The sequence below is a fragment of the Haliotis asinina genome, chromosome 5 (assembly GCF_037392515.1).
Source record: "Haliotis asinina isolate JCU_RB_2024 chromosome 5, JCU_Hal_asi_v2, whole genome shotgun sequence".
NCBI classification, from domain to species: Eukaryota; Metazoa; Mollusca; class Gastropoda; order Lepetellida; family Haliotidae; genus Haliotis; species Haliotis asinina.
In genome coordinates this window covers 10,564,774-10,590,164 of record NC_090284.1, presented here as the reverse complement: position 1 = coordinate 10,590,164, position 25,391 = coordinate 10,564,774, and the positions used below count along the sequence as shown (strand labels likewise).

Sequence of the window (25,391 nt, the reverse complement as noted above, 5' to 3'; positions counted from 1 at the left end):
GTAAGAACAACTCTGATATTTAAAGTGCTGTACACATAATTAAGTGTACTATTTAAATCTGAGTTGAAAATCTACTTGTGATAGCATAAATATATTTAATGACAATTTGAAAAGTATTTTTGATACATTTGTCAAGCTAGGGTGTTAAGTGTAGTGAGTTCAGCCATCTCTGAGAACTGTAAGTTTTGTTATTGAAGGTGCAGCCATTTGTTTGTATTACAGTGAGGTGACTGTTTGAAAAGTAGAGATGCTATTTCTTTATCTTACTGTGGCCTCCTCTCATAGTTTATGTTAACTTGATACATATTTGGGTGCAACAAATTCAAGGCCTTTATGAATGAAATTGCACAGGCAGAACATACCTTTTATAATCATTTTGTGTCTGTTACTTGGAAAGTTAGATGTATAAATTCAGTTTAGCAATAAGAAAGGTTTGAGGGATTAGCTGAAGACAGAAGAATTGCCTCTTATCATCCATATATACATCACAATTCACCACCTTTTGTAACCCCTGGCAACTGATGCTGGTCACTATGGAAACTGGAGGCTGTCACCATAGAAAAGAGAGGTTGAATTGGATAAGCCCTCATAAGGGTCCATTATTTGAATAAAAATACAGGCACATTATTAATGCTCAAGATACAGCCTATCGGTATGTGAACTGTCAAAATCATGGCCTTGAGCAGTTTAAGTGGAAACTTGGGTGTCATTTCTTGAATGTATTATAAGAGTAATATTAATGACAGTCAAATATTCCATTGCTGCTGATTGGCTTGATTTTGGTCACATACATGTTGGATTGGCTGAGAGGTTTACAGGAATCATTCCGGAGTGGTGTGTGTGTTTTACTGTGGGGTTTAAGAGTGTTGAACCTGTGGCAAAAGAGATCCGACAGTATCCACTGTTCGTGGTCTTGACCTACATTACAAATAGAACACTAATGGTTTGGGTTTGTTTTAACGTTATATGTACATATAATCTTTCAAATTTGCTTTTAGGTGTGGCGGCCATTTTCCTGGCTCCTCTGTTGGGTACAAGTCCCAAAATACTGGTCATTGTGTAAGGGCATAGACAGCATGTGCTAGTGTAAAGAAGTTAATGACATCATGTTCACCTTTGTCTCGGTGTTATGGCCATGGCCTGGAATCAATCATTAATTCAAAATCTTAAAACACTGAAAATTGTTTTGAAACAGACATCCAGTTGATGTATATCTGTTGATAAAAATTTCATGTTGTATGGCAATAGTTATTGAGACAGGGCAAGCTGTTGATTATTACAGTATACAGATAGTGCTATTTAGCCCAATATCATGTATAGACTTTAGAGAATAGTTCCTTCATACTGCCAGTGGGAAGTGCATTCAGCAGAGAGTGCTGGGCAAAATGTTAGGATTGCTGCACCATCCTAGCTTGTAGTTGCTAATGTTAACATAACTGTATATTCCTACCTATGCTATTATATGGAGTGGTATTAAAGTGTTAAACTCTGCAATCTTAAATGCATGTTTTGTTGTTACTGCATTTATGCTCTCATGGAGCAGGCATGGATGGCTCAGTTGTCCCAGACGATGTAATTTGCGCAAAGAGTTGCCTCTCACAAGCACACCAGAGACCTTGGATTGTGAGTTCGAACCAGGTTCATCTACATCTTGTTAATAAGGTTTGTCTCTGACCCAAAACACTGAAGGCAAGCTGAACCACTAAGATGTGACTGAAGCCTGTTCAAAGCAGTGGTAAACAAACTTGCCTCGTGGAAATAAACCATTTGGTAAATGCTGAATCAGCATCTCCATGTGAAGTCACATCTTTAAAGCTTTGCCTGAATTTGAATGCTGGCATGGCTGCAGTTTCCCTCTATTTACTAAAACAGTTCAGTACAGTGATATCTCTGGTATGTCATAACCCAGGGTATATTTTTTCACACACTGACACGTCTTGCAAAGGTCATCCTCGAACTGTGGAAAAAGATTGTTTTACCGGAAGTGCACAAAGCCTTTACAATGTTGATAAAACTTACCCAGTTTTAACTCACCTGATTGAAGGTCACGTGAGCTCATGTTGTGTCACATTTTTCATCTATTGGGGTCTGTTCATTGGTGTTAACACCTGTATATTGATGAAAGTGAGTTCAGTTAATCAGATTGGTTACATAAGTTATCTACTGACTGGTCCATATACAAAGTGGGTGACAGAAAACTGCACCCTGACGCTGAAACTCATGACTTGATAGAACATGTCATCCACTGAACCACGAAAGAAATGTCGCACCGACAGAAGTTTCTTAACTCATTAAGGCCGAGAGACACGTATGTGTGGCAAATTAATTAGCTTCTCACAGCGAAAGCCGCGTATGGGCGGTAATAAGAAGCACCTCTTATTCAGTGAGAGCCGCACATGGTCATCAGTACAAAGCACCTCTCATTCAGCGAGAGACTCACATGTGCATTTTACATTTTATATTCATACTGTACCTATTATTTCAATGAATTTAGTAGTACTGATCAAAGATTAGCTTTTCTTATGAAAGAGGTTACTTTCTGTGTTAATCAGAAGAGTGAGTGAGTTTAGTTTTACGGCAAACACAGCAATATTCCAGCTATATGGCGGAAGTCTATAAATAATCGAGTCTGGACCAGATAATCCAGTGACCAACAACATCAGCATCGATCAGCGCAATTGGGAACCGATAACATGTGTCAACCAAGTCACCATTAGTCGCTGTTTCGACAAGCATAGTCACCTTTTATGGCAAGCATGGGTTGCTGAAGGCCCATTCTACCCCGGGACCTTCACGGGTCTTAAAGTGTTTTGATAACAATTGCTAGCAATGTCATGGGTTTATACAGGTAAATTAACACACATCTGCGAAAATGGGGATTATGAGATGTTGTAACAGGAGGTAAGTGTTTGTTACTCATCTTTGGGAGTGAATACTAAAATACTATTTTTGCATATTGATTGAATTAACAGTGACAGTGTTACAAAACCGTCTTCTAAATTAAATCATTCATTCATTCATTCGGCATAATAGTTTATATAATGAATCGTAGACATATATAGCAATATTGTATTACACCCATGTTCGTATAGATTTGAAATAAACCAAGTTACTAATTTAATTTACTAATTATCAGTGTAATTATCACATGTATCAGATCCATCGTCAGTAAGAAGAGGATAATATATCAGTTACAGAATTGATACACATGCGTATAATTATTCAATCAGACAACATTAATAAGATATTTGAACACCTCTTTCAACCTCGAAATAACAGCCTCTGGCAGAATGCATGTCCAGGTAAAGTTTTGTCCCGTGACAAGTGTAAAACAAACTAATGCGTATTGGACCTGTTTTATGGAGACACGTCCATTATCAATCTTCTGAACCTCATTCACATTCAAAGCAAATATGCATTCTTCATAAATTTTGGAGGGGATTCAACTGCAAGTGTATACATTATAATAAATCAGTGTCTTTTTGAATTCTATAATACATGTATTTGAAATATATATTCATATATTCATTCATAACAATGTGCAGATTATATTGAAATGTTCAAGTCTTTATGTTTGATGTACAAGTAGTGTGCGCAAAATGTATATGCAAATAAATGCTATCTCTACTCAATGGTTGGATTGGGCTATCTGGGATAATAATGATCAGATTGTAGTGCTTTGAGAGCTTTAAGGAAAAACAGACTCGCCAACATGCTTGTTAGTCCTGTGTGTATATTTCATGCATCCTTACGATTATGTATGTTCACAATACACAAACTTTTTCATGTTAGCTAGAGTTGATAAAGCCGAAATCCAGCATATCGATTGGTCAGCGACCTAGCCTCTAATCAATCTGTATCCAAGCTGTCTTATGACCAAACATGCTCTTCAGAAATTTAGCCCACGCCCCATCACCTGTCATTTCCTATTTGACTGGTATCTCATGATACGATTGGTCATAGATAATCAATCAGCCACTGTATTGAACAGTTGAGATACAAAACGTCCTATTCAGGAACTTTGATGACACCCCATCCCATGACCATTTGTCTTATATATGTGCAAGGAATAGTATTATACAATATGTATACATGTATGGTCATATGATAACGTATATTTGCTGAGTTAAATCTAGATGAACCAAAGTGACAAACTGAGAATCTGCTCCATGTAAATCACAGACTAGCTTATTAGTACTTTCCTTAAAATATTCAGTATACACTAGCAATGTATCAGCGAAAATGCTTTTTTCATAGAAGATTATTAAGCATGTGCATAAATTCTTCTTTACTGCCACTGACATAGATGTTTTGAACAATTTAACCTCACACAATATGAGAGGGACAATTTGTTTAAGTATGTCTTACATACAAAGAAAATTAGGAAAAATAGAATAAGAAAATACATATGTACACGCCTCCAAAAGTCTACAAGAGAAAGTACAATAAAATTACGTAAAACGTTACATATATGACATGTATTCACACCTGCTTTCTTTCATCATATATCTCTACAACGCAATTAAACAATCGTATGATGAGACAGCTTCCTGTAATCTCCGAAACCTGCCAGGGATATCAGGCATGAATAGCCCTAATTAGTCTCACCACATCCAGCCAGACAATCAGCACAGGGTTCCAGGTGTTGGGCAGTGAAGTGGCTCTCGGGCTTAATGAGTTAAAGCACACCCTTTAATTCACAATAATAATCAAAACAGGCAACCTGGCAACTATTGTTAACACATTTTGGAAATCACATTTAGAGTTCACACTCACAAAATCATCCAAAATGGTAGCATTAAGATAACGGAATTTTCAGTCCAGTGTGTGGACTCTAGGGGCATCAATGAAAGCATTGCATTGTTTGTACATGAAATAAATTAGCCGCTTGACGAAGGCCATAGGCACTTAGGGTCCATACTCTTTGAAATGCCTAAATGAGTCCTGCAGCAGTTTTAGTCTTCTTTGTATCTTGTCTACTGGACTCAAATCAAGATTGGGTGTAGGCTATTGTAGATTTTGAAAGCCATGTTGTTTCAGGGAGTCAGTGTTACTCTGACAGTATGGGCACAACTGTTGCTTTGTTGGAAGATGTGATTTCTGTAACGTCCAAAATGTGATATAATGTCAGGTATTATGACTTGGTCAATGTAGCGAAAAACTGTCACATCACTTCCTCATCCTGGACTAAGATTCTGGAACACAATGGTGTCCACTAACTGGTTCAGACTGACTGCACCATACACCATAATGCTTGGACCACCCCATGAATCTCTTTTAACAACACACTAAACATTGGAAGACTTGTTCCCCATGTCTTCGTCATACTCTCACTCTGCCATAGACTGTCAAAACACAATGTTGACTTTCATGAGAAAAAAATTAGTTCTCCACTGTCGATAACACCTGTTTGATGCTGATTTACCCATTACATTCGGTTTGTGTGGCAGTGAGCTGTAAGGACAGGACAATGATATGATTTGTGAAAGAAGAGGTTTCTTCTGTGCAAATGTTGATGCACTGTATCTGCACTGATGGGTCAGTTGTAAGTCCCAGTGGTCTGTCTTGCTCTTTCTGTCGCTGTGGGGAAGCAACCCTGCAGATGTTGCCACACAATCTGTCAGTTTTGACGTGACGTTACTGAAGGTTGCCCACTGCTTGGACAGTCTTGGATGCTGTTAGTGACCTGATAACACTCCAGCAGTCGGTGAATTGTCATATCATGACCATTAAAATGATTGTGTGGTCAGTGTGTGTGCAGTGTGGTCAACTTGCAATCATCCAAAGACTTGGTTCCTCTGATCTTCATTATTCGTGCCATGGTGATTGTGTCAAAACAAAAATGATTTCAGGTGAGTTTGGGACTTTGATTCATTGCTAGGGTTGTCACGATATGCATGTGTATGTTCAGTTTCACAAACGTCACATGGAACCTTTGATCATGTCTATCTTTTTAGGAGCGTTTGGTCGATATGTTTTTTCATCAGAAAAACACTGATGTTGATAATTACTGTCAATTTGGACTGAAAAACATGTTTACAAAACAATACAATCATAACAAACCACCATTTTGTAAGAATAAAATATTGCATTTGGTTAAAAAAATGTGGTTCAGTATATTTGTTGCATTCTCAGTAAAGTACAGTCACTGCTAACTCAACATGTGGTGGCTGAGTGGGTTAGATCTCTGACTTTGTGTAGGTGAAAGTAGGTGAAAACTCTGAGTGTGTGTTGGAATTCCAGATGGAATTTGACCTTAAAAACATACTGGAATGTCTAATTTACTGAGAAAGTGTAATCCCACACATAACATGCAAAATCTGAGCACTTCTAACTTCAACTGTGTACTCTGCACTTGATATTCGAAAAAAAAGATGTGATCAAAAAGAGTCAAGAACATACCATAATGTGACAAAATGCAGAGTAAACATTTATTCTCTGAATAGACTAATAAGTATTCAAACTATCTGTGTATAACACTGTATATGTATATATATATATGTATGCACGCTAAAACTCCATAAAATCAACAAAATAATACAGACTTACATTGGCAAGCCAATACAAGAAAGAAAATAGACAAACATAAGTGGTTTTCTTAACACATCTGTATATACTTTGATAGAAGAATATGAAGAATGTGCTAATATGAACAGCCAATAGTTGCTGTAAAAGTAACAAACAATATTATGCTTTGATCAGCTGACAGGGCCTAATATGTTCAATACTGTAGTCTTCTGAAACATATCACGAATATATATCAGGCCCCACTAAGTAACTGAAGGTTCTATGGCAAATTTGAAGGAATTGCATCTCCAATGTAAACAAACGCAACCCACAATAGTTGTACAATAGTTTCTACAGTTTTCATTTTTATAATTATCCATCTTTGAATGTTGAATGCGTTTAGGTATGCAATGTTGTAGGAACTATAGAATATTTTTTAAGGAACAGATTGTCACTGCAAAAGAGCATCATAAGTCATGATCCCCTGAGGTTGTTTACATCTGAACATAGGAAGCATCCAGGGGCATGACTTATGATGCTCTTTTGCAGTGACGATCCTTTCCTCAAAAAATATTCTATAGCTCCAACAACACCTCATACCTAAACGCATTCAACACGGATGGTCAAAGATGGATAATTATAAAAATGAAAACAGTAGAAACTAAGAACAAAACTCACAGAGATGGGTCCTCCTTCCAGAGACGCCATGTTTTGATGTGTGAGTTTCAGGACGTAACCGACACATCATGGAACTGAGCCAAGAAATCTCAGAAGATGGCCAAGCGTGTTTAAAGTATTACCGACATTGTTTCCGATAGGGGCGTTGTGTGTATGTTATTGCAGCTAAACTACTGATATCACTGCAATTGTTTTGCGAGTGGCCTGCATTTGTTTACAAATCTGCTGTAATTCCTTCCATTCCTTATGGGGGCCTATATGTCATCCTAATAACACACCTCTTAACAACTGTATCAACTCTCTCTAGTAATTGACATGTTCCAATCACAGGTCAACTGTAGCGCAAATAGGGATGCGTAACAGAGAGACTCATACTGGATGATTGGTCATACTCTCTATTTGTGCTACTGTTTGCCTGTGTTCCAATACAGCTGTGTTACACATCAGCTTGAATTTAGTTTGTTCAATAATATTCATTACTGACCATAAGATCATGGACATGGGACTCATTCATTTTATGGGGTAGGCTTTAATCATTAGCACAGGTAATAGTCATTAACACAGATCATTAACACTGTTCTGACTATTATAGTATTGATGGTGTTATTACATCATTTAGGCAAGAACTAACTTACAAGGAGAAAAGAGAAGTTGTTGGACAGGAGGTTCTTAAATACACATTTTCTCAAAAACATTTTTGATTATAACAAGCCTAAACCCCTGATATTAAAGAGCCATTTTCCCTTACCTGGATTTGCTATACTGAATGTTCACTGGCATCGTTTGCCCAGATTGCCCTCTTGTCCACAGCGTAATCCAAAATATGGAAAAAGTAATAAAAAAATAGAGATCATTGATTAGTTCTGTCTTTTTTTTTGTAGAAAATGCACCAATTATATTCCATACACTCAATATCAACTTCCAAAACAAACTTTGACTTAAGATGCAGTTTTTGGTTGCTGAATTCACTTCATTCCTCCTGCACTGTCCTTTTGGCACTGCGGTCTTTGGAAAATATAACTTTTAACACTAATACAAATGCCCTCTTGTTACCACAGACATACTTCAAATACTCGAGATATGTGTTCAGTTTTATAACATGTCTCGAGTTACCAGAGTAACTTCTTTGTCTATTTGTTGAACCCAATTCTAGCTTCTGTATAATACTTCGGGTAAGCCAAATAAGCCGTGAATGCCAAAAAATGGCAGTCGATAGAAAAGCATCAGCTAATCTATGATTATGATATGTAAAATTTTGACAATTTTTTCTTTTCTGGTGCCCAGTAAGAAAACTACATTGTATTGTTTCGTGCAAACAAACAAGAGAAAATGACATACCATTTGGATACTGACTTCAAGGGTCAAGTTAGGGGGTCAGTAATGTATGGGATCAGCTTATCTGTTGTAATATACAGAAATTGATTGTGGCAGTAACACAGACAACAGGAATGATAAGCAGGTGCTCTGGAATATTTGTGGTCTCAATGCTACTCTAGTGCCTCCAGCAGTGTAGTGTGTGAATATAGATGGGCAATACTGAAAATATTTGAGAAAATATGGTTGACTATGAAACATCTCTTCTCGCCACATTCAGGCACTAAAGGCAGGGTTAGGATAAAATCTTCAGACAACATATTCATTAGTCAGAAACAGTGCATAATCAACAAATGAGTATATTAAAACTTAATGAGCTAAATATTTAAAGCATAATTGTTCAAGAGCTCCATCTCAATCAGTGTCTTAAACTAACCCAATCACCCTTCTAGACTCAAACCCATTTCTGGTGTCCCCTGTGGTGATATTGCTGGAATATTGCTTAATGCGGTGTAAAACCAAACACACTGCCATGTAGACTCAAGGGCTTGGATTTCCTACTGTCCTTCCTCCTTTATCCAGTGTATTAAGTGTATTTGTCATCATATATACCTTAGTCACCACTAGACCATCGTTTGAATGCTGTTCATATGACACTGCACTAAAAGTATTATTCATTACACTCCTCTAACATTTGAGACTGACCAGGTAACCTTTGAGACTGACCAATCAGAACACAGCTGGCCAAATCGCGAAGGTGGACATTCGCACATACATTTTCCATACGATCACTTCCGGGTGATGTACATGGAGCACACTATAACACTGTCAACAGTGAGTAAACAGTCGCTGAAAATAGCTTTTTAGTCAATATTCCAGTATGTAAGCTTGCGGAAATATTGTCTTTTGTGCAGATGTTCATTTGTTGAGGGATCAGTGTCAGTGACTGAGGACATTGGAAGGTCCCACCAAACCCAAAACAGCAGCTGTTGTCTGATTGGTTAAATCCATTCGGCTGTCTGACTGGATGGTGATAGGTCGCTCAAAGGTTATCTGATGCAACCTCCTACTAGGTTTTGCTAGACTCTGTGTAGGAGTGTAAGGAATAATACTGAGACTAAGTTTACTTAGACTGCACTGAAAAAAGACATCCAATCAGAATACACCAATATTAATGTTTATGACAGGGAGCAGTTGTGATATCTCCAGTACTTGACTCAATATCAATGTGCTATCACAAATACAATTTGAACATCATGAAGTCAAATGGATTCTTTCTCCAAATTTCAACTGAGAAGGATACATTTCCAAGCCATAACATTTGTCATTAGAACAGTCTTCTGATTCTACTGAATTTTTTGAGTGATAGTTTGAAAAAGTTGACAAGTTTCAATACAAATACATGCCATGTTGTCATCACTGTCAGAAGACATGTTTTGATTTGTTACTGATTTCATGCTCAGGTGCAACATATTCTGTGCAAAGTTAGAGATAAGGTAGCGTGTGCTGTGAGGTCACTTCTACATGGTACATATGGCAGCTCATTGGCTTTCATCATAATATAACATCAGGTAGAATATACTGGATTAAAGATGATGCTCCAAATATAAATGAATTATATTTTTGTTAAAATGAAACAAAAAAACATGATAAAGAGCAGCCGTTTCATTTTCTAAATTTTGGCATGTACAAAACGAACAGAAACGCGATAAAAAGGAGCTGTTTCATTTTCTCAATGCTCCAGCAGTTTGTAAACTCCTGAAGAAAATCTTGTCCTTGATATGAACGAAAGTTTCAGCTGTACATGCTTGTGCTCTAAATTACACAAACACAGATAAATATACCTTCTCTAGACTTAACTTGTTACTTTGTTACTTTTCTAAGGCCAGGCCCATTTCACGTCTTGTTTTACAGAAAACTTTAAGGAATGAATGATGGGGAAGAAGAAAAAATAACTAAAATTCACCAGTCAAAGCAAGAACTCACCAGAGTCTTTCAAAAGCATTGTTTTTAAAGTTTACACGCACTGAGGTGTTCAAAGCATTGATTTCACACACAAATATCTTGAGCAAAATCAGTTTAAAGTCTATGAAAACAGATACCTGTGTTTTAGTGTCCTACAAACTGCTTTGTGTAATCGAAGTCTTGCTCCTCTCAGTCATAACATTAGGATTTTATTTTTCGATTGGGAAAATATATACATTTTTCCTTCTTACTCTTGAAAAAATATGACCAGCAGATCTGTAAAACAAGAACTAAAACTGGTCTGGCTTTATGCTGTATTTTCTCATTCCAATCAAACATGACAAACATCTAAAATTCAGATAATATGCTATAAATACAGGCCTAAAAAAGGGTTAAGGTTATGCAATAAATACTACTAAGTATATTTTTTTAAATTTCGATGAGTCCTTTGCATGCAAATATATATATATATATGATAAATGATGGAAAACTGCAACAAGGAGACCGCTGTATATTCCTCCAGATGGTCACAAGCTCTTTGTCACACCTTGTATACATGTACATCAAATGAAGCAGTTAAAAGTTAGTCAATAAGTAGAGGCATGATATACTTACATACTATATCACTGCATACTAGTAATCAGTTTCAGTTTCGACATTTGAATATGACTATGTCTCTTACAATTTTATTCATCAGAAAATATCTACTTTTGTAAGTGGTTATTTTATGGAAATGGATGCTTAATATAGTTAGCAGTTCATAATCATTTTCCAGATGAATTGTTCAGAAGAGAACATAACTGATGCAAGCATCAAATATATCTATATATGTTTCTACATATAAAAGTGTGGTGATTTGCTAATTTGTACATACTCTCCAAGATATATATCCCATGCACCAGATTCAGAGCACTTCTAAATAAAAGAGGAAGGCACATTCAACAAATAACAAGAAACATAAAAAATAAAGAAATATGCTGGCAGACTAAAACATAAGTACAGCAGATTTCAACCAAACAATACCTCTTCAATGCACCCTTGTAAATATTGGGTACTGCATTGATAATGAAAAACATTTCAAACACTAGCAAACTGGTTATTGCAAATTAGAAATATCAAAATCTGTTGTTCTAAAACATGTAACAGCATGTGACATGTAGAACATGTAATGCAATCCACACAAACCCTCATCCTCAATTACCATCAACACAACACTCAACTGGCACTCATTATGTCGACTAGACCACAGAGGTAGTTTACTGTACTAAGTTAAGAAGCTTTAGACAACCTGGCATCAATGTATTCAACATATTCTCTGCCAATAAATAACAGAACAAATCCTGACCCAAGACCAAATATGGTCCTTACAACAGGCTGTGGGAACAACAGACTTTTACATGTTGCCCAAAACAAAACAGATCCAAAGTTGAAGAGGAATGAACCAAACACACTGTAGAGAATTCTTCTTTGAACAGACACTTGTTGGAGATGTTTGCTCCCAAACATGTACAAGCCCACTCCAATGTGGGACTGGAACCACAAGCTGTTAGCTACAACAATATGATGGTCATCAAAGAGGCTGAAAACAAAATGTAGAATTCATTCAAAACTCAGTTTCCATTTTTTTATGGTGGAGCACAAAATAATATTAGAACACGTGTGTCCTCTATTTGATTAATTTTGTGAACATTCTTATCTTTTTAAAATCTGTTTAGCAAAAACTGAAAGAGTACTTGCATTCATGCGACAAGATCTGGATATAGCTCACGAACAATGAGATATAGTAAATGATATACCATATATAAATGACACATAATACTGTAACAATTTTTCCCTTTCCAGTAAACTCTAATTCAAGAACATTTCTGAGATATTCCATTAGAAAGAACGATAATATTGTAATGTGTTTGTCATAATTATGGCAAGAGCCGTCAGTTCACAAATCATCAAGGAAGTTATCTCCCCTGATATACGAGCAAGTGCCCTTCTCAAAAGTCACGAAATCACTTACTCCCGAAAACAGTTGGGATTCATGATGTGCGCTGAAAACAGTTGGTAACTCACTCCCCCGAGTGCTGGCAATATCTTGAAGCATACATCCTCCTTTGACACTTTACGTAATCTTTCGATAGGTCCATTTGCAGCAGTGCCACTTGTTGATGTTTTATCGGAGGCTGCCATATTGCTCTGTGACGTCATCTATGTATACAAAAGTATTTGTGGGTGTAAAAGTACAGGTTATTTTTTCAGATGCCTCAGATATGTGAATACAATGCATACCATTTCCATCTGATAACATATTTCACTTTACAATAACTGGGTATTCTTGCGGTTCAACAATTTCAATCAAATACTATGTTCCTAAATCATACTTATTACTTCAAATCAAATACGGTATATGTATGCCTTGAGCCATGGACATGAAGGCTGCAGACGAGAATTGATCAATACCCAAATAAATACTAAGGGTACTTTCAGAAATACTGAACAGTGTCCGTTTTGGTAAACCTGAAAAGGTTTATATATCACAGAAATAAAGAACCAATTCAAAGTTTTGTCAATAATCATGAATTACATTATATATATACTTGTGCGATCAAGTCATCAATGGAGTATTTGTGTAAACACAAACAGACTTTGACACGGATATTACCCTTTCTACGTGTCCTACTCTCATCTTCAGCGAGTGTGAACAGCTAGAAAAGAAGGTCTTTAGTCCTTATCATTTTCAGTGGGAACTTTACAAAGATCGATCGTTTATTCCCAACTCCGTAGTCTGCGTGAATACGTTGGACGTTACTGTCTGCATCAGTTTCAGTTTCTGCTAATAGATGTAGAACAGCTTCGAAAGGATAGTATGTACATAATATTAATATTTTATTTAATATTTGATTTTGTGCCTATACCCAATGATACTAAGCCAATTCAAACGTATTGCAATTTGCATCAGTTGATGCACTGTATATTACGTGCGTTGTGTATTCTGTTTCATAGGTTCGATTGTAATCTATATACATGTAAATTTACACTGTACATTAATCTGTATGGCATAATATGTTGTTAATATGTGGTTGCATATGTTTTATTTGCAATATAACACGAAGCTATTACATGCATGCATGCATGTTTAGAGGCTCAAATTATTTAAGTGCAGCAGAAGAAAAAAAAGGTGCGTAAAATGCTTCTAGTTAAGAAATAAGTCGAACTGTAATATCTACATTTATATAGGACAAAAAATAGTTAGGGATATTTGTAAATTTTGAAATTATGAATGATGATTTATTTATTCATTGACATACTGATAAAATATCAGTCGTAAAAATACCAATATCCCTAACTTATTTTGTCCAGTATATTTCCCTTTCCCCTCCATGCTCACTTATATTGGTCGACAGAAGACCTTTCTCCATTAACATTTATCTAACAACAGTTGTTAGGTTAATAGATTGGTGATTAAAAGACAACAAAAAGCAGGGAGGTGAAAGGTTGGTGACAGGACTTGTCGTTTCATATTAGGCCAGTATCTATGAAAATGTGACAGATCATGCCACAACAGCGTGTTGGTTTGAGTGTAGGATGTATATAGTATAACATGGATGTATTTTGAGCGTGGTCTCCAGTAGGAAAAGGTGCAAAATGCCGCGAAAAACATCAGGACGGAGCAGACGGAGGGACAAAACAGAAGTCAGCAAATGCATCAAGTATTTGATGTTTACTTTCAATGTCATATTTTGGGTAAGATTGTTTATTCCATTTTGTTTGTCACTCGTTGATATTTTTGTCCCAAAGTTCACCACATATCGATGCATGCACTTATAGTTCAGCCCATGTTTTAAAAGACCCACTCGATTGAATCATAGACAAATTTAGACTAATTGAACTTCAAAGTATGACAGATTTTACATCCAGTATTCACTATTATTTAGCATGCTAATTGATTAAATGCATGACTTTTGTTCGTGAACTCATTTGCTGCTGCTGATTTATAAATGGTATTGTATAATTTAGTTTATGATACAGTTTATGATAGATAGACATAATGGACTTATCACATTCTTTTCCTGTGTTGCAGGTTTGTTTCTCAGATATAACCTTATTGAACTCAGACAAAAGCAATTTTTAATCTAAGATGAATCCATTGTCTGGGTGTTGTCAGATTTGATTTCAATTAAAACACCGTTCTCACTGCAAATATGTTATATTACATTTCTTTTATTTCCAAAAGAACTCCTGGGATTGTATTGACTTACTTTCTTACTGTTACCCTTTTTTTCCTCCAAAATTATTATTTTGTCTCCCAATTACCATATGTACAGCGAGTTGAAACAGATATGGAGTAAACTGTACAAGTAACACAGAAGAAAAGTACTGGGTAACCATTGTTTAAAAGTTAAAACCTATACAGCAAATAATCACATAAAATGTCTTTGGCACTGAAAGACATTCTCTGTGCTAAGATTCCTTTGTAACCCATGAGATGCAGTCATTCTTAACCTTATGGGTTGGTGTATGTTGTTGAGTCCATTGATTCAAATGCTGTGATAGCAACTTCAAAGATCCCCAAAATCAAGCAAAACCCTGTGTAAATGTCGAATATGATGAAGGTGTTCAACATTTTTGCAGAATGTGGAATAAAACCATTTGACTTTAATACATTTTTCAACTTCCAGTGCATAAAAATGTTGAAATTCCTTACAATACTGGCCTTTAAACAAAATATAAGAAAAAGAGTATCCAACTCTAGGTGGTCTGAACTGTACATGTTCATGCCAGCTTTGTCATCTTTAAGAAGAGATGCTGTGATCAGTTCCATCTTTTGTTTCTTTCAACTGTAATAATTTGTTGCCAGAGCATGACACAAAATCAAAGCACAGTTTTTGTTCTTTGCCCCTTCACACAGTATTTTACAAATCAATCTTTTCATCAATCAAAGTATGATATTAGTTTCTATTGTAGTAACATTATGTTCAGAGAGTATAAAGAAAACATTCATGAAAAGTGAATAAATCTATTTAAAAACCACCCCAAAATGCAGAAAAGTCTCCACATTGCATGCAGACTAATCAAGTTAATCCATCTTGATGCGTTTCACTGTTTATAGATTTTCTAAAGTAATAATTGTTTGACTGATGGTTAGGTTTGCTGCTAAAGCCTAGTTCATAAGATCATGGACTTGAAATAGAACTGTAAATCAATAGAAGTCTGAATCATTTTTTAAATTGTTTTCAAAATATCGCAATGGCCAATAGTATCTGTACTGCTAAAATGCAGTGAGTGATAGTCATGATAAATTGGTTAAAAAATTGTGTTTTTAAATATGAGTAGGGATATGATTCCTTTTGCACATCTTTCATCATATTAGAATTACTTTACAGTTAAAGACTAAAAGTCATGAAAAATTATTTCAAATGTAGGTTTTAGAACTCTCAGGCTTGCAGTATAGTCATTGGAAACATTATTTTAGCGTCCAAGTTTCCTTGCCTACTTTCTGACATGATCTGTGATCAAAGGAAATGATCGGGACAGAAATTGATCTGTCATTGGCAAGAGGTGCAGTTAGTTACTGGAATATATGTATCTACATTTTTATGAAACCCAAATCAAATATGGATTATTAAAAGGCAAGTCAAGCCAGCTGTATTCCTGCACTATAATATTTGTATTTCAAGGCAGAATCCAATTTGGTTTATAAATTTGCATGTCTAAACAGTTCGGTTCCGCATGAAGAAAAAAAAGATTTTTTAAAACAAAGGAAATGTACAAAGTATTAGAGAGATTCCCTGAACTAGATGGAATCAGGAAAACACAGCCTTCAGCATGTTTAGGTAGAACAAAGTGACTTTATGATCCATGGAACATGAAGAGGGCTTAGCATGTACCAGGGAAAATCAGACTCATGCTGTTTGCAGTATAATGAGATGATGACGTCATATATCAAGAGGCCACATTGAGCTTTGATATGTTTGATAGATCTTTGGCATGGCAGTTGAGAATTTGTGTTGAAAAATAACCTGTGGAGAATATGTTGTTAATAAGTTATACTTAATCAGGCTTTTGTACTTGAACAGACAAAGTCAGATGTTTATATTGCAAATTTGTTCATTTAGCTGAATAAAAAAAAGGTCACCTTACTCTTGAATTGCATGTTTAAGATTCAGGATCTTGACACAGACCCTACCCAGTAACATCCCCATTGTGACTGTTTGAAAAGGAAGGACATTATTTTCTGTCCGTATTATATTTGTGTTTGTATAAGTAGACTGTGTGAAGTGTTACTCATGGGGCTATGTTTGGTAAATGGGAGGAAAATACACTACACAGCTATTTTTCAGAAATATGAATGTTCTTGTTGGTTTGAATCATGGAAGCATCTGGGAAATCTTCTTTTGAGAGTTACTCTCATGTCATTGATATTGCAGGCAGTGATTTTAACTACTTGGTCCAAAGCTTGAGTAATATGTCTTCTTCCTAGTTTAGGTATAATAATCTGTTAATGTTAGCCCAAATATAAGGGAGTAAAATAACAGTGAGTTCAATGGGTTTAGGCGCAAATGTCTAAGGTACAGGCTGATATTGGTGTTATTTTATTTTTTTATGCAAATGTCAATTTGTTCATTTTGAAAAAAATCCAGATTTTTACCTTTGTGACAGATTTATTTTATGATGGTAACATATTTGGCATGTTTTCAAATACCCAGCTTGTTTAGTTTCTGTAAGTGGCACTGATTGATTGTTGTCAGCCTTGGTGACTGCCAAAGAATGTATCCACCATGTCCACTGGCTTATCTTGTCCAGACTCATGAACAAATGATACATTGGTTGGAAGGTATATTTTTTGTTTGTTTTAATACCACTTTCAACAGAGAGCCTTCTCAAAGTGATGCAGGTGATTAGATATTTACCCTCTTGGTGAAATCTATGAGTACAGGTTCAGTGCCACCAAACCATGAGGCATAATTGGGGTGAATCAACAATGGTACTTAGTTTTGACCATTTTTATCCATTTGGCATAAATGGAAGATGACATTGTCTATGCCTCATCTGTCTGTCCTTATGTAATCATTTTCTTTCCTGAGCATAATTTTAAACACATTTACTATTTTCACAGGGGCACTTTTCATCCAAACCATGTACATGTATTAATCAAGGGCTGAGTGGTGCCTTTTGCTATTGAGCAATTTTTTAGAAAATGAATATGTTTCCTGTACCCGGTTTTGATTCTGTTCATCGTGTTGAACATAAAGACCATATCTCAAAAAAGCACAAGGTATTCTTTCATGAAACTGTCCACAAACAAAACAGTTTGTAAATTACTGCATTTTTTATTAGGTGTTTTTAATACTGGTATTTATTTCTCTGATTTTGATATTGGTGTGGATCTGGTATGTGACATTGAAGTACTTTACAAAGTTACAAATCCCAGCTCAATGTTATTGTTTTGATAGGTCAGTTACTACTCTTGTAATGTTGCATACATACAGGTAGATTAGTTGAACTTCAAGTAAATGTAAGATGATTTGTTGTATCAAATTTGTGGGGGAGGGGGATTTGTCAACTCTGACCCTTGTTTATCATAGTTCCTGATTTAGTTTACAAGGAAGGAAATCAACTAACTGTCACAGAAAAGTCTGCACTGACTAAACAACCACACATCACGATAATATTCTTATCTCGGTGAAGAGACAATAAGCCCATATTGTGATGTTGGACCATTGCCAGACTTGAAAGTACTGGGCTTGTTTATTGCACATAACCTTACCTTCAACTGAACACAAACCAGGATTGTTTACTATGACTTGCGTAGATGACAGTTATGCTGTGTCAGGAAGAGCAATTACTGTAACCATGTTTATATTGCTTTGTGTATCTTAGTCTGTTGTTAAGGATGTATTTTCCCCAATATGTTTCTCATTGAATACATAACGCATTCAATATAGCGTGATATTTGAGGGGTGGGAAATCACTTCAGATGCACAAAATCAGTATACTGGAGCTTGGAGCTATTCCTTCAGGATCTTAATCAATTTTGGACACTGATTGGGTGTTTGTGTGACATGCATTTAGGTTACAATGTTTCAGGTATGCTGGGATCAGTTTTGGAAAATGAGCCATGGTGATAATCTCTGGGTACCATGATGAAGGTCCTTTTGACACAAAGGAAGTTGATTATTTGCAGTATATCATGGATTCTTAAGGTCACATGCAATGTAAAACACAACTTTGCAGATTCTGATACCTTGCGGTATGCACTTACCGAAACATATCATCAAAAATGCCAATTCAACCTATAAAAAACATGATAAAGAGGAAACCCGCGAAATCGGAGTTCAAATGATTTACTAAATTCCCCCCAGCGTTGGGGGGAAAAAGTGGTTGCAACAGCTGTGCTGGGCTGTGCCCTTAATGCATGCGAAGTGAATAGGTTCGCAGAGGTTGAAACAGTATGCATGCCCAGAGTATGAGGTCGAGAGCAGTAGTCTAATCTTGGTTGTATACCCAAACAAGTAAATAATCTACTCGTTACATAAAAAAACTTGTTGTGTTGATTGTGGTAAGCAGCCTTTGTCACAGAGAAAGCTCAATGTCTGGTTTATTGACACCTATACAGTGTCTCCTCTGGCTTAAATTTTCTTGGGGCCCATTGGACCCCTTCATTTAAAAATTAGGGGTCCAAAAACAAAATGGAAGAGTCCATATTTTGGTTTGTAATATGGCCTTAAGAACAGAACACAGTGGTTGTAAAGATTCAAATTTCATTTTGAAACTGCAAAAAACATCAACAATGTTCATTTCAGCAAAAGAGCTTTTTCTTTTTGTCACTTCTCCATTTTGTGACGGCTGGTGCAAGAGAAACATCCCTTACAAGAGGTCCTAAAGCCAACTGCATCAGCGTGTCAAGCCTCTCTGATGACAGCCTGTTTCTGTGTGACCTCTTCATGAGATTTTGAACACTGAGACCCTTCTCAGCAGTTGCTGTTTGGAGGGGCAACAGGCTAGCCACTTGTGCACTCTTGCACAGATCTGGAAAAGTATCAGGGTGTCTGGACGACAGTATCTGCCATAGCTGACAGATACTTGTGCAAGGATAATGCTGTTGATGAACCATATCCTTGCACATTGCCCATTCTCTGATGATCTTCTCAGCATACAAAGGTGTTCTCACAATGACTATAGAAGTCAATGATGTTTTGGAGTTGTTCTGTACATCAGTGTTTTCTAGCATCTGCAACAGCAAATGAATGTCTAGAAAACTCAGGCCATTTGTACATCAGTTTTGAAATGTTTGTATTATCACAATGTGAAAATAATCTTACTTTCATAAAGTAGACTGAAAATCAAAATGAATCTACGGTCTATTGTAAAATTGGGTATTTTATGTATATAGTTTCAGAAATTATAATGTAGTTTAATGAAGCTTTGTCTGTTTTCATCAGATTATCCAAACTGATAACACATTTTACAGTTATTATATTACCTTCAGACAAGAAAGACAGTCCTCTAAGTGACAGGACTGATATGCATGAGACAACTTCAGTAGCCACAGCTGGGAATCTGTTCTCAAGCTCGCTCATGAGGTTTTGTAGGAAAGCAGCCCTAACATTTGGGAACTGCTTCTCAACGCCAGCCTTTCATGTTATTGGAACACCATCAAACTCGCAGCTTCCCTTCGGACACAGACTTTCGAACTGGAGAAGTGCCAGTCCATTCTCATCCTTCAAATACTGTAGTTGCTAGAACAGAGTAACATGCAAAGTGAGACTTTAGAATAAATTATCAATCAAGCAGTATTTATCTTATTATCTTGAGTAAGAATCTAGTAACTGTTTCAAATTTGAAGAAAACTTTGCTTAAGATATTGTTTTGGTTGGAACTGATTAGAAACATATAGCTCTGTGATACCTTTATAACAGCATCAATGGATGGCCTCAGTGCAGCAAGGTCTGTGTCCTCTTTCTGAAACAGGAGGCTTTGTCTGGTCATGGTGGGGGTGATGTCCATCAAAAGGGACAGAACAAGGAGGAACTAGTAAGACAAAATGCACTGCAAGATGCCTTTGGCAGTACTGTTGTTACTTTCCACACGCTCACTCTCCAAGAAAAGAGCCAAGGGCTTCCAAGTTCTGTAAAATAAATCTTCATTTTGTATATGAATGTATGCTGTAGATTAATATTTGTGAAAGAACTTGAAAAATACTTCATATTTCTGAGAATTGTTTTAGGCTTAAAACTGGAAAATATATTTTAGAAAATGTAGCTTACTTGAACACAGCCTCCAAAGAATTGTAGATAGAAAAACATCTGAGTCTCTGAAACTGTGAATTTCTTTGTGACGTTTTTTATGACAACAGTATATGACAACAGTTGTTATCCATAAAGAATACTTCTAAAATGCCCATCAAACAGATCATCTTTCTGTACACACAATGAGCCCTCTGTGTATCAGCAAATGAACCAGCCAATCGGAAGCCATTGTTACACTTGAGCGCACACCCACCCGCTATGACTGGGTTCGTTCTCCCAAGGGCTCCATTTCAAGGGAAGTAAGCCCAAGTACAAAATATTGAACTTTTGAATCGTGATTGTACGATTATAATTTTGTTTATTTGTTTTTGTACATGCAGCAATGTATGTTATATGTCATGAATAAGTGATAGCTGTCTTTTAATTATGTTTGATTTTTTGGTTGCATGTGACCTTTAAGAAAGCAAGCAGCAAATTGAATTGATTTTTTACTTTTATTTATTTGACCCACATTCTTTTTTAAACTTACTTTACAAATCTGCTGATTTCTTACACTTGAAATATGAAAAAAATTAATAAAACAAAAAACAGTAATATGAATTCAACCGACCAGGAATAATATGAATTTAAGTACAATCATTTGAACATTTGTTATAAAACTTTGTAAGAGGAATCATTGAATAAACAGATTGGACATGGGATAAACCTGACTCAACTAAAATTAAACCTTAAAGAAACACACAAGCTAATCATCTTCATCTCTAAATATCTCTCTCTTTGGGTTGGTAGGGTAGCCTAGTGGTTAAAGCATTTGCCGAAGACCATGCTGAAGAACCTGTTTCGATTTCCCACATGGGTACAAAATGTGTAGACCATTCCTTGTGTTTCCCGACGTAACATTCCTGGAATATTGCTAAAAGTAAAAGTGGCATAAAACTAAATTTACTCTCTCAGTCTCAATTTTTCATTCTCAATTTTATATGAACATGTGATGAATGTATGTGCACATGCACGCACGCACGCACGCACGCACAACACTAACACAATAAAACACTTAGTAATACACTAGGTCTTGCTTCAATCTGTGATATATCTTAGAAGGTTAGCCATTCATGTATTGATGCAGGCTTGATAATGATGACAATGATTGTAATTGGAAGTGGAGCCAGGGAAATAAAACATTGACACATCTAACATTCATGAAATTATCTGGTATGATTTTATCCCGTCTTGTGAAAAATGTTGATTGAATTGACACCAGAATACAAAGCTAATAATACACATGCTTTTCAAGGAATCCTTTTATTACTTGTGAGCACCTGAGAATACTCTCTCTTGTCCTCATAATATGATCATTCTTGTTCATAATTTAGTCTGTTTCTAGCTTATTTGTGAACAATTTGAAAATGTCATGTGTCATTGTATATGGCAGAACAGTAACAATCTGATTATAGACCTAACTAGGTGTTACCATAGAAACATTTTGAGGTAAACCTTCAGGTTTTGCATTGACAATATGATCATCATATCAGGTAGATAACCACCACTTGGAATTTTGTGTTTTGCTGCAAAATGATGTTGGTTATCAAAATTTGGCTTTAACTGATACATGTGTATCAGTATGTTGACACTTAAGAATGCTATGTGTTGCTATCAATTGCTCCCAGGTGTCAGGTAGATAGAAAATGCTATTTAGATTTGTTTTCATAGAGTTTAAAAAACCAAAGCTACATACTAGTTGTAGTATATGTTTGATGACCAAAAGGAATTTGCGTAACAATTTCTTCCTCGGAAGCGAGGTTGTGGTCGAAGTGGCAATAGTATTGTAAGTAGTGTTATATCGACACCTACCTTGCTTCCAAGATTGAAATTATTATGTTATAAGCAGATTCATGCAAATTCCTGTTGTCCATCAATCAAATAAATATTTGAAAGTAGGTTAGATTTTATAACTTGATGTAAACAAACTAAATAGCATTTATTCTGAGTGGGAAATGTTCACAACAAAGTGATGCCATTTTTTAAAATCGTGTCATCATGGCCTAATGTCACTTTGAGAATCAATTCGAATATGGTTTGATCTCATCAATTTAGAAAATCAAACCTGCTTCCTACTTGTAGTGTAATATGTTTTTTGTGTCATGACCTAAAGGATAACCGTTATGACAAGCAATTTTGAAAGTTATGAAAACATATTGTAAATCTGAAGCTGGGCAAAGCAGGTGACAAGATTAAATGACAGTAAATTGTGAAAGACTATTGCTTTCATTTTTCAAAACAATTGTCAGGATTGCATGTTTAGATAAGCCTGTAAACAAGATAATTTATCCTCGCAGAGGTACATGAATTCTACAGTGTCCCACATAGGCATACCTCACTTTATGTCTCAGAGGCACACCCTTCTGATTTGTTGAAATTTTGTTACTGGGAAAGAATTGTGCACTGTTGTTTGAAAGGTTGATTGAAGGTAAATAAATGTTGAAATGAGTAATTTTAATAACAGGGATTCATTTATAACGATGCAAGAAAATGATTTTTGCAGTTGTACCCCTACAGTGTATGTGATCTTTAAGATTGCAAGCCTGCTGTGATATCATCCATTTATAGCCAGCTTGAGTTTTTACTGTAAGAATCATTCTGACATATGATTTCATCATACTATTTGATATCACTTATAATATCTTTTTAAAATAAAATATGATGCTCTTGGACAAGAGTTGAAATGAAATAAGTTAAACAGTTACATACAACAAGAATTTTAGCACTGTGAAGTAGAGTACAGTAGCCACTGGTGATTTAACCACACGATCAAATTCAGTTGTTCAGTACACTGTAATGGTTGACATTTATCATCATATGACTCATATCCTTAATAGATAAAGATATTGTGGCGAAGTGTTGTGTTTTTTGCTCATAGTCAGCTCTCTTACAGTGCAACAAAGGTTTCCCTATTTGTGCAACACGTGTATGTTAGCAAAGTACGGTCCACTTTTTCTGCAGCTGTTGAGAAGCTCATATCTAGTGCCCACCTATGTGATATTGCTGAAATATTGCTCAAAGCAGCTTGACCCATTTCATACAGCTACTAGGTGCTTAATAGTATTATCCTTTTGCTTTTTGTTGTCCCCCGCCACAACGCAGAATGGTGAACTATGTATTTACGTCTGTACGTCTGTCTGTCTGTCTGTCTGTCTGTACTAAGGGCCCGTTTCTTTCTAAGGCGATATCTCATGAGCTGTTTCTTATGGCCTTGACATTATTTTCAAGGTCACCACGACTCTTTTACCACTTTTCACACTCTTGTTGATGCAATATCTCATGAACAGTCGTACCCAGTGTCCTCAATTGTGGTAACAGCTTACAATCGGGAATTATTCAGGCACCATTCGATTAGGGTCACCTTGACCTTATTTTCAAGGTATACCCTGACTCTTTGACCTCTTCAGACTCTTGTTGATGCGATATCTGATCAACTGTTGTACCCAATGTCCCTAAAATTTGTTGACCGCCTACATTGGGGAATTATGCAAACACCAGTCAATTTGAGTGACCCAGGGTCCAGATTTTCAAAGCTCTCTTAGCGCTAAGATAGTCATAAGTGCCATACATTAACATTAACCTATGACACTTTTCGAACTTACGTTAATGCATAAAACATTGCATCCAATTTTATGGACAACCTACATTGGGTGATTGATTGTCCAGACACTAGTCATCTCACGCACCTTGTGTGTGAGCAAAAAGTGAAAAGTAGTGAATATATTATAAATATTTCATTCTTCTTAGTGGCATGGGACATTGACACATTAGTGGCAAACACTTGTTTTAATTGACTTAGCTGTATGAAACACTGAATGTACATAGGACAAAGTAAGTTAGGGATATTGGTTTTTGTATGATTGATATTTAGTCAGTGTGTCAAGAAATGCATAAATCATCACTCATAATTTCAAAATTTACATATATCCCTAACTATATTTGTCCAGTATATATATATATCAGGGCTTAATTTAAGAGATGTTAACCTGCTTGCACCAAGGCCAACCTAAGATGAAAACCTAGTTGCACAAGCCAGCTGCAGAGTATATTTCCATGATGTAGTACCCATGAAACCATAGCAACACACAGGTGCAGCTGATCCCTGTTTACAAGAGCTGTCATAGCCGAAATGAGTCTATAAATATAGGATTGTTTCTGTGTCTCAGCTATTCAAAGTATAGCAGAAAAATTATCTAATGCTTATGATGTTAGATTTATTTCTCAAAAATTGACTTGCACATGGTGTATTTTGGACTAATCACTAAATTGCATTTTGTAATAATTGACTGCACCGGTGCAAGTAGCAAAGCACTAAATCGAGCCATAATGCCTGATATCATTATCATTTTCGTATATAAAAATCAGTCTCATTCTTGTCATCAATACAGATAAAAATACAAATGATTTTTCTGTAAGTTTTTATTTCTCAGAGTACAATGGATGCAATCTTTCTGCTTATCACTGGTACTTGTATTTTCCTATGACCCACTGAAAATGTTGTCCACTTGACACAGAAAGTTGAAAAGTTCCTGGTCATGTTTGTTTGTTCCTTCTCTCTGTAAAATGTTGCATTTCTTATATGATTTTGGCTGACATGTTAGCAGAAAATGATGGTCATGGGATTCACTCTAGGAAATATTTGAGGAT

The 25,391-nt window shown here is 35.9% G+C and overlaps 2 protein-coding genes and 1 pseudogene across 2 annotated transcripts in view; 1 reads left to right on the top strand and 2 right to left on the bottom strand.

Moving 5' to 3' along the window:
- Window positions 1-6,417: 6,417 nt before the first annotated feature.
- On the bottom strand, window positions 6,418-12,665 carry LOC137284628 (uncharacterized). Its single transcript, XM_067816520.1, has 2 exons — window positions 12,476-12,665; window positions 6,418-12,043 (listed from the first exon to the last, which is right to left on the bottom strand). Exons 1-2 carry the CDS (start codon window positions 12,661-12,663, stop codon window positions 11,734-11,736), a joined length of 498 nt encoding a protein of 165 aa, XP_067672621.1. The 5' UTR covers window positions 12,664-12,665; the 3' UTR covers window positions 6,418-11,733.
- A 1,250-nt stretch (window positions 12,666-13,915) lies between these two features.
- Window positions 13,916-25,391, top strand: part of LOC137283693 (tetraspanin-5-like) — a 32,360-nt gene continuing 20,884 nt past the window's right edge. Inside the window, exon 1 of the mRNA XM_067815347.1 lies at window positions 13,916-14,199. Coding sequence (XP_067671448.1) covers window positions 14,101-14,199 — 99 coding nt within the window. The 5' untranslated portion in view covers window positions 13,916-14,100. The remainder of the gene's footprint in view (window positions 14,200-25,391) is intronic.
- Window positions 19,201-20,536, bottom strand: LOC137283694 (uncharacterized; annotated as a pseudogene).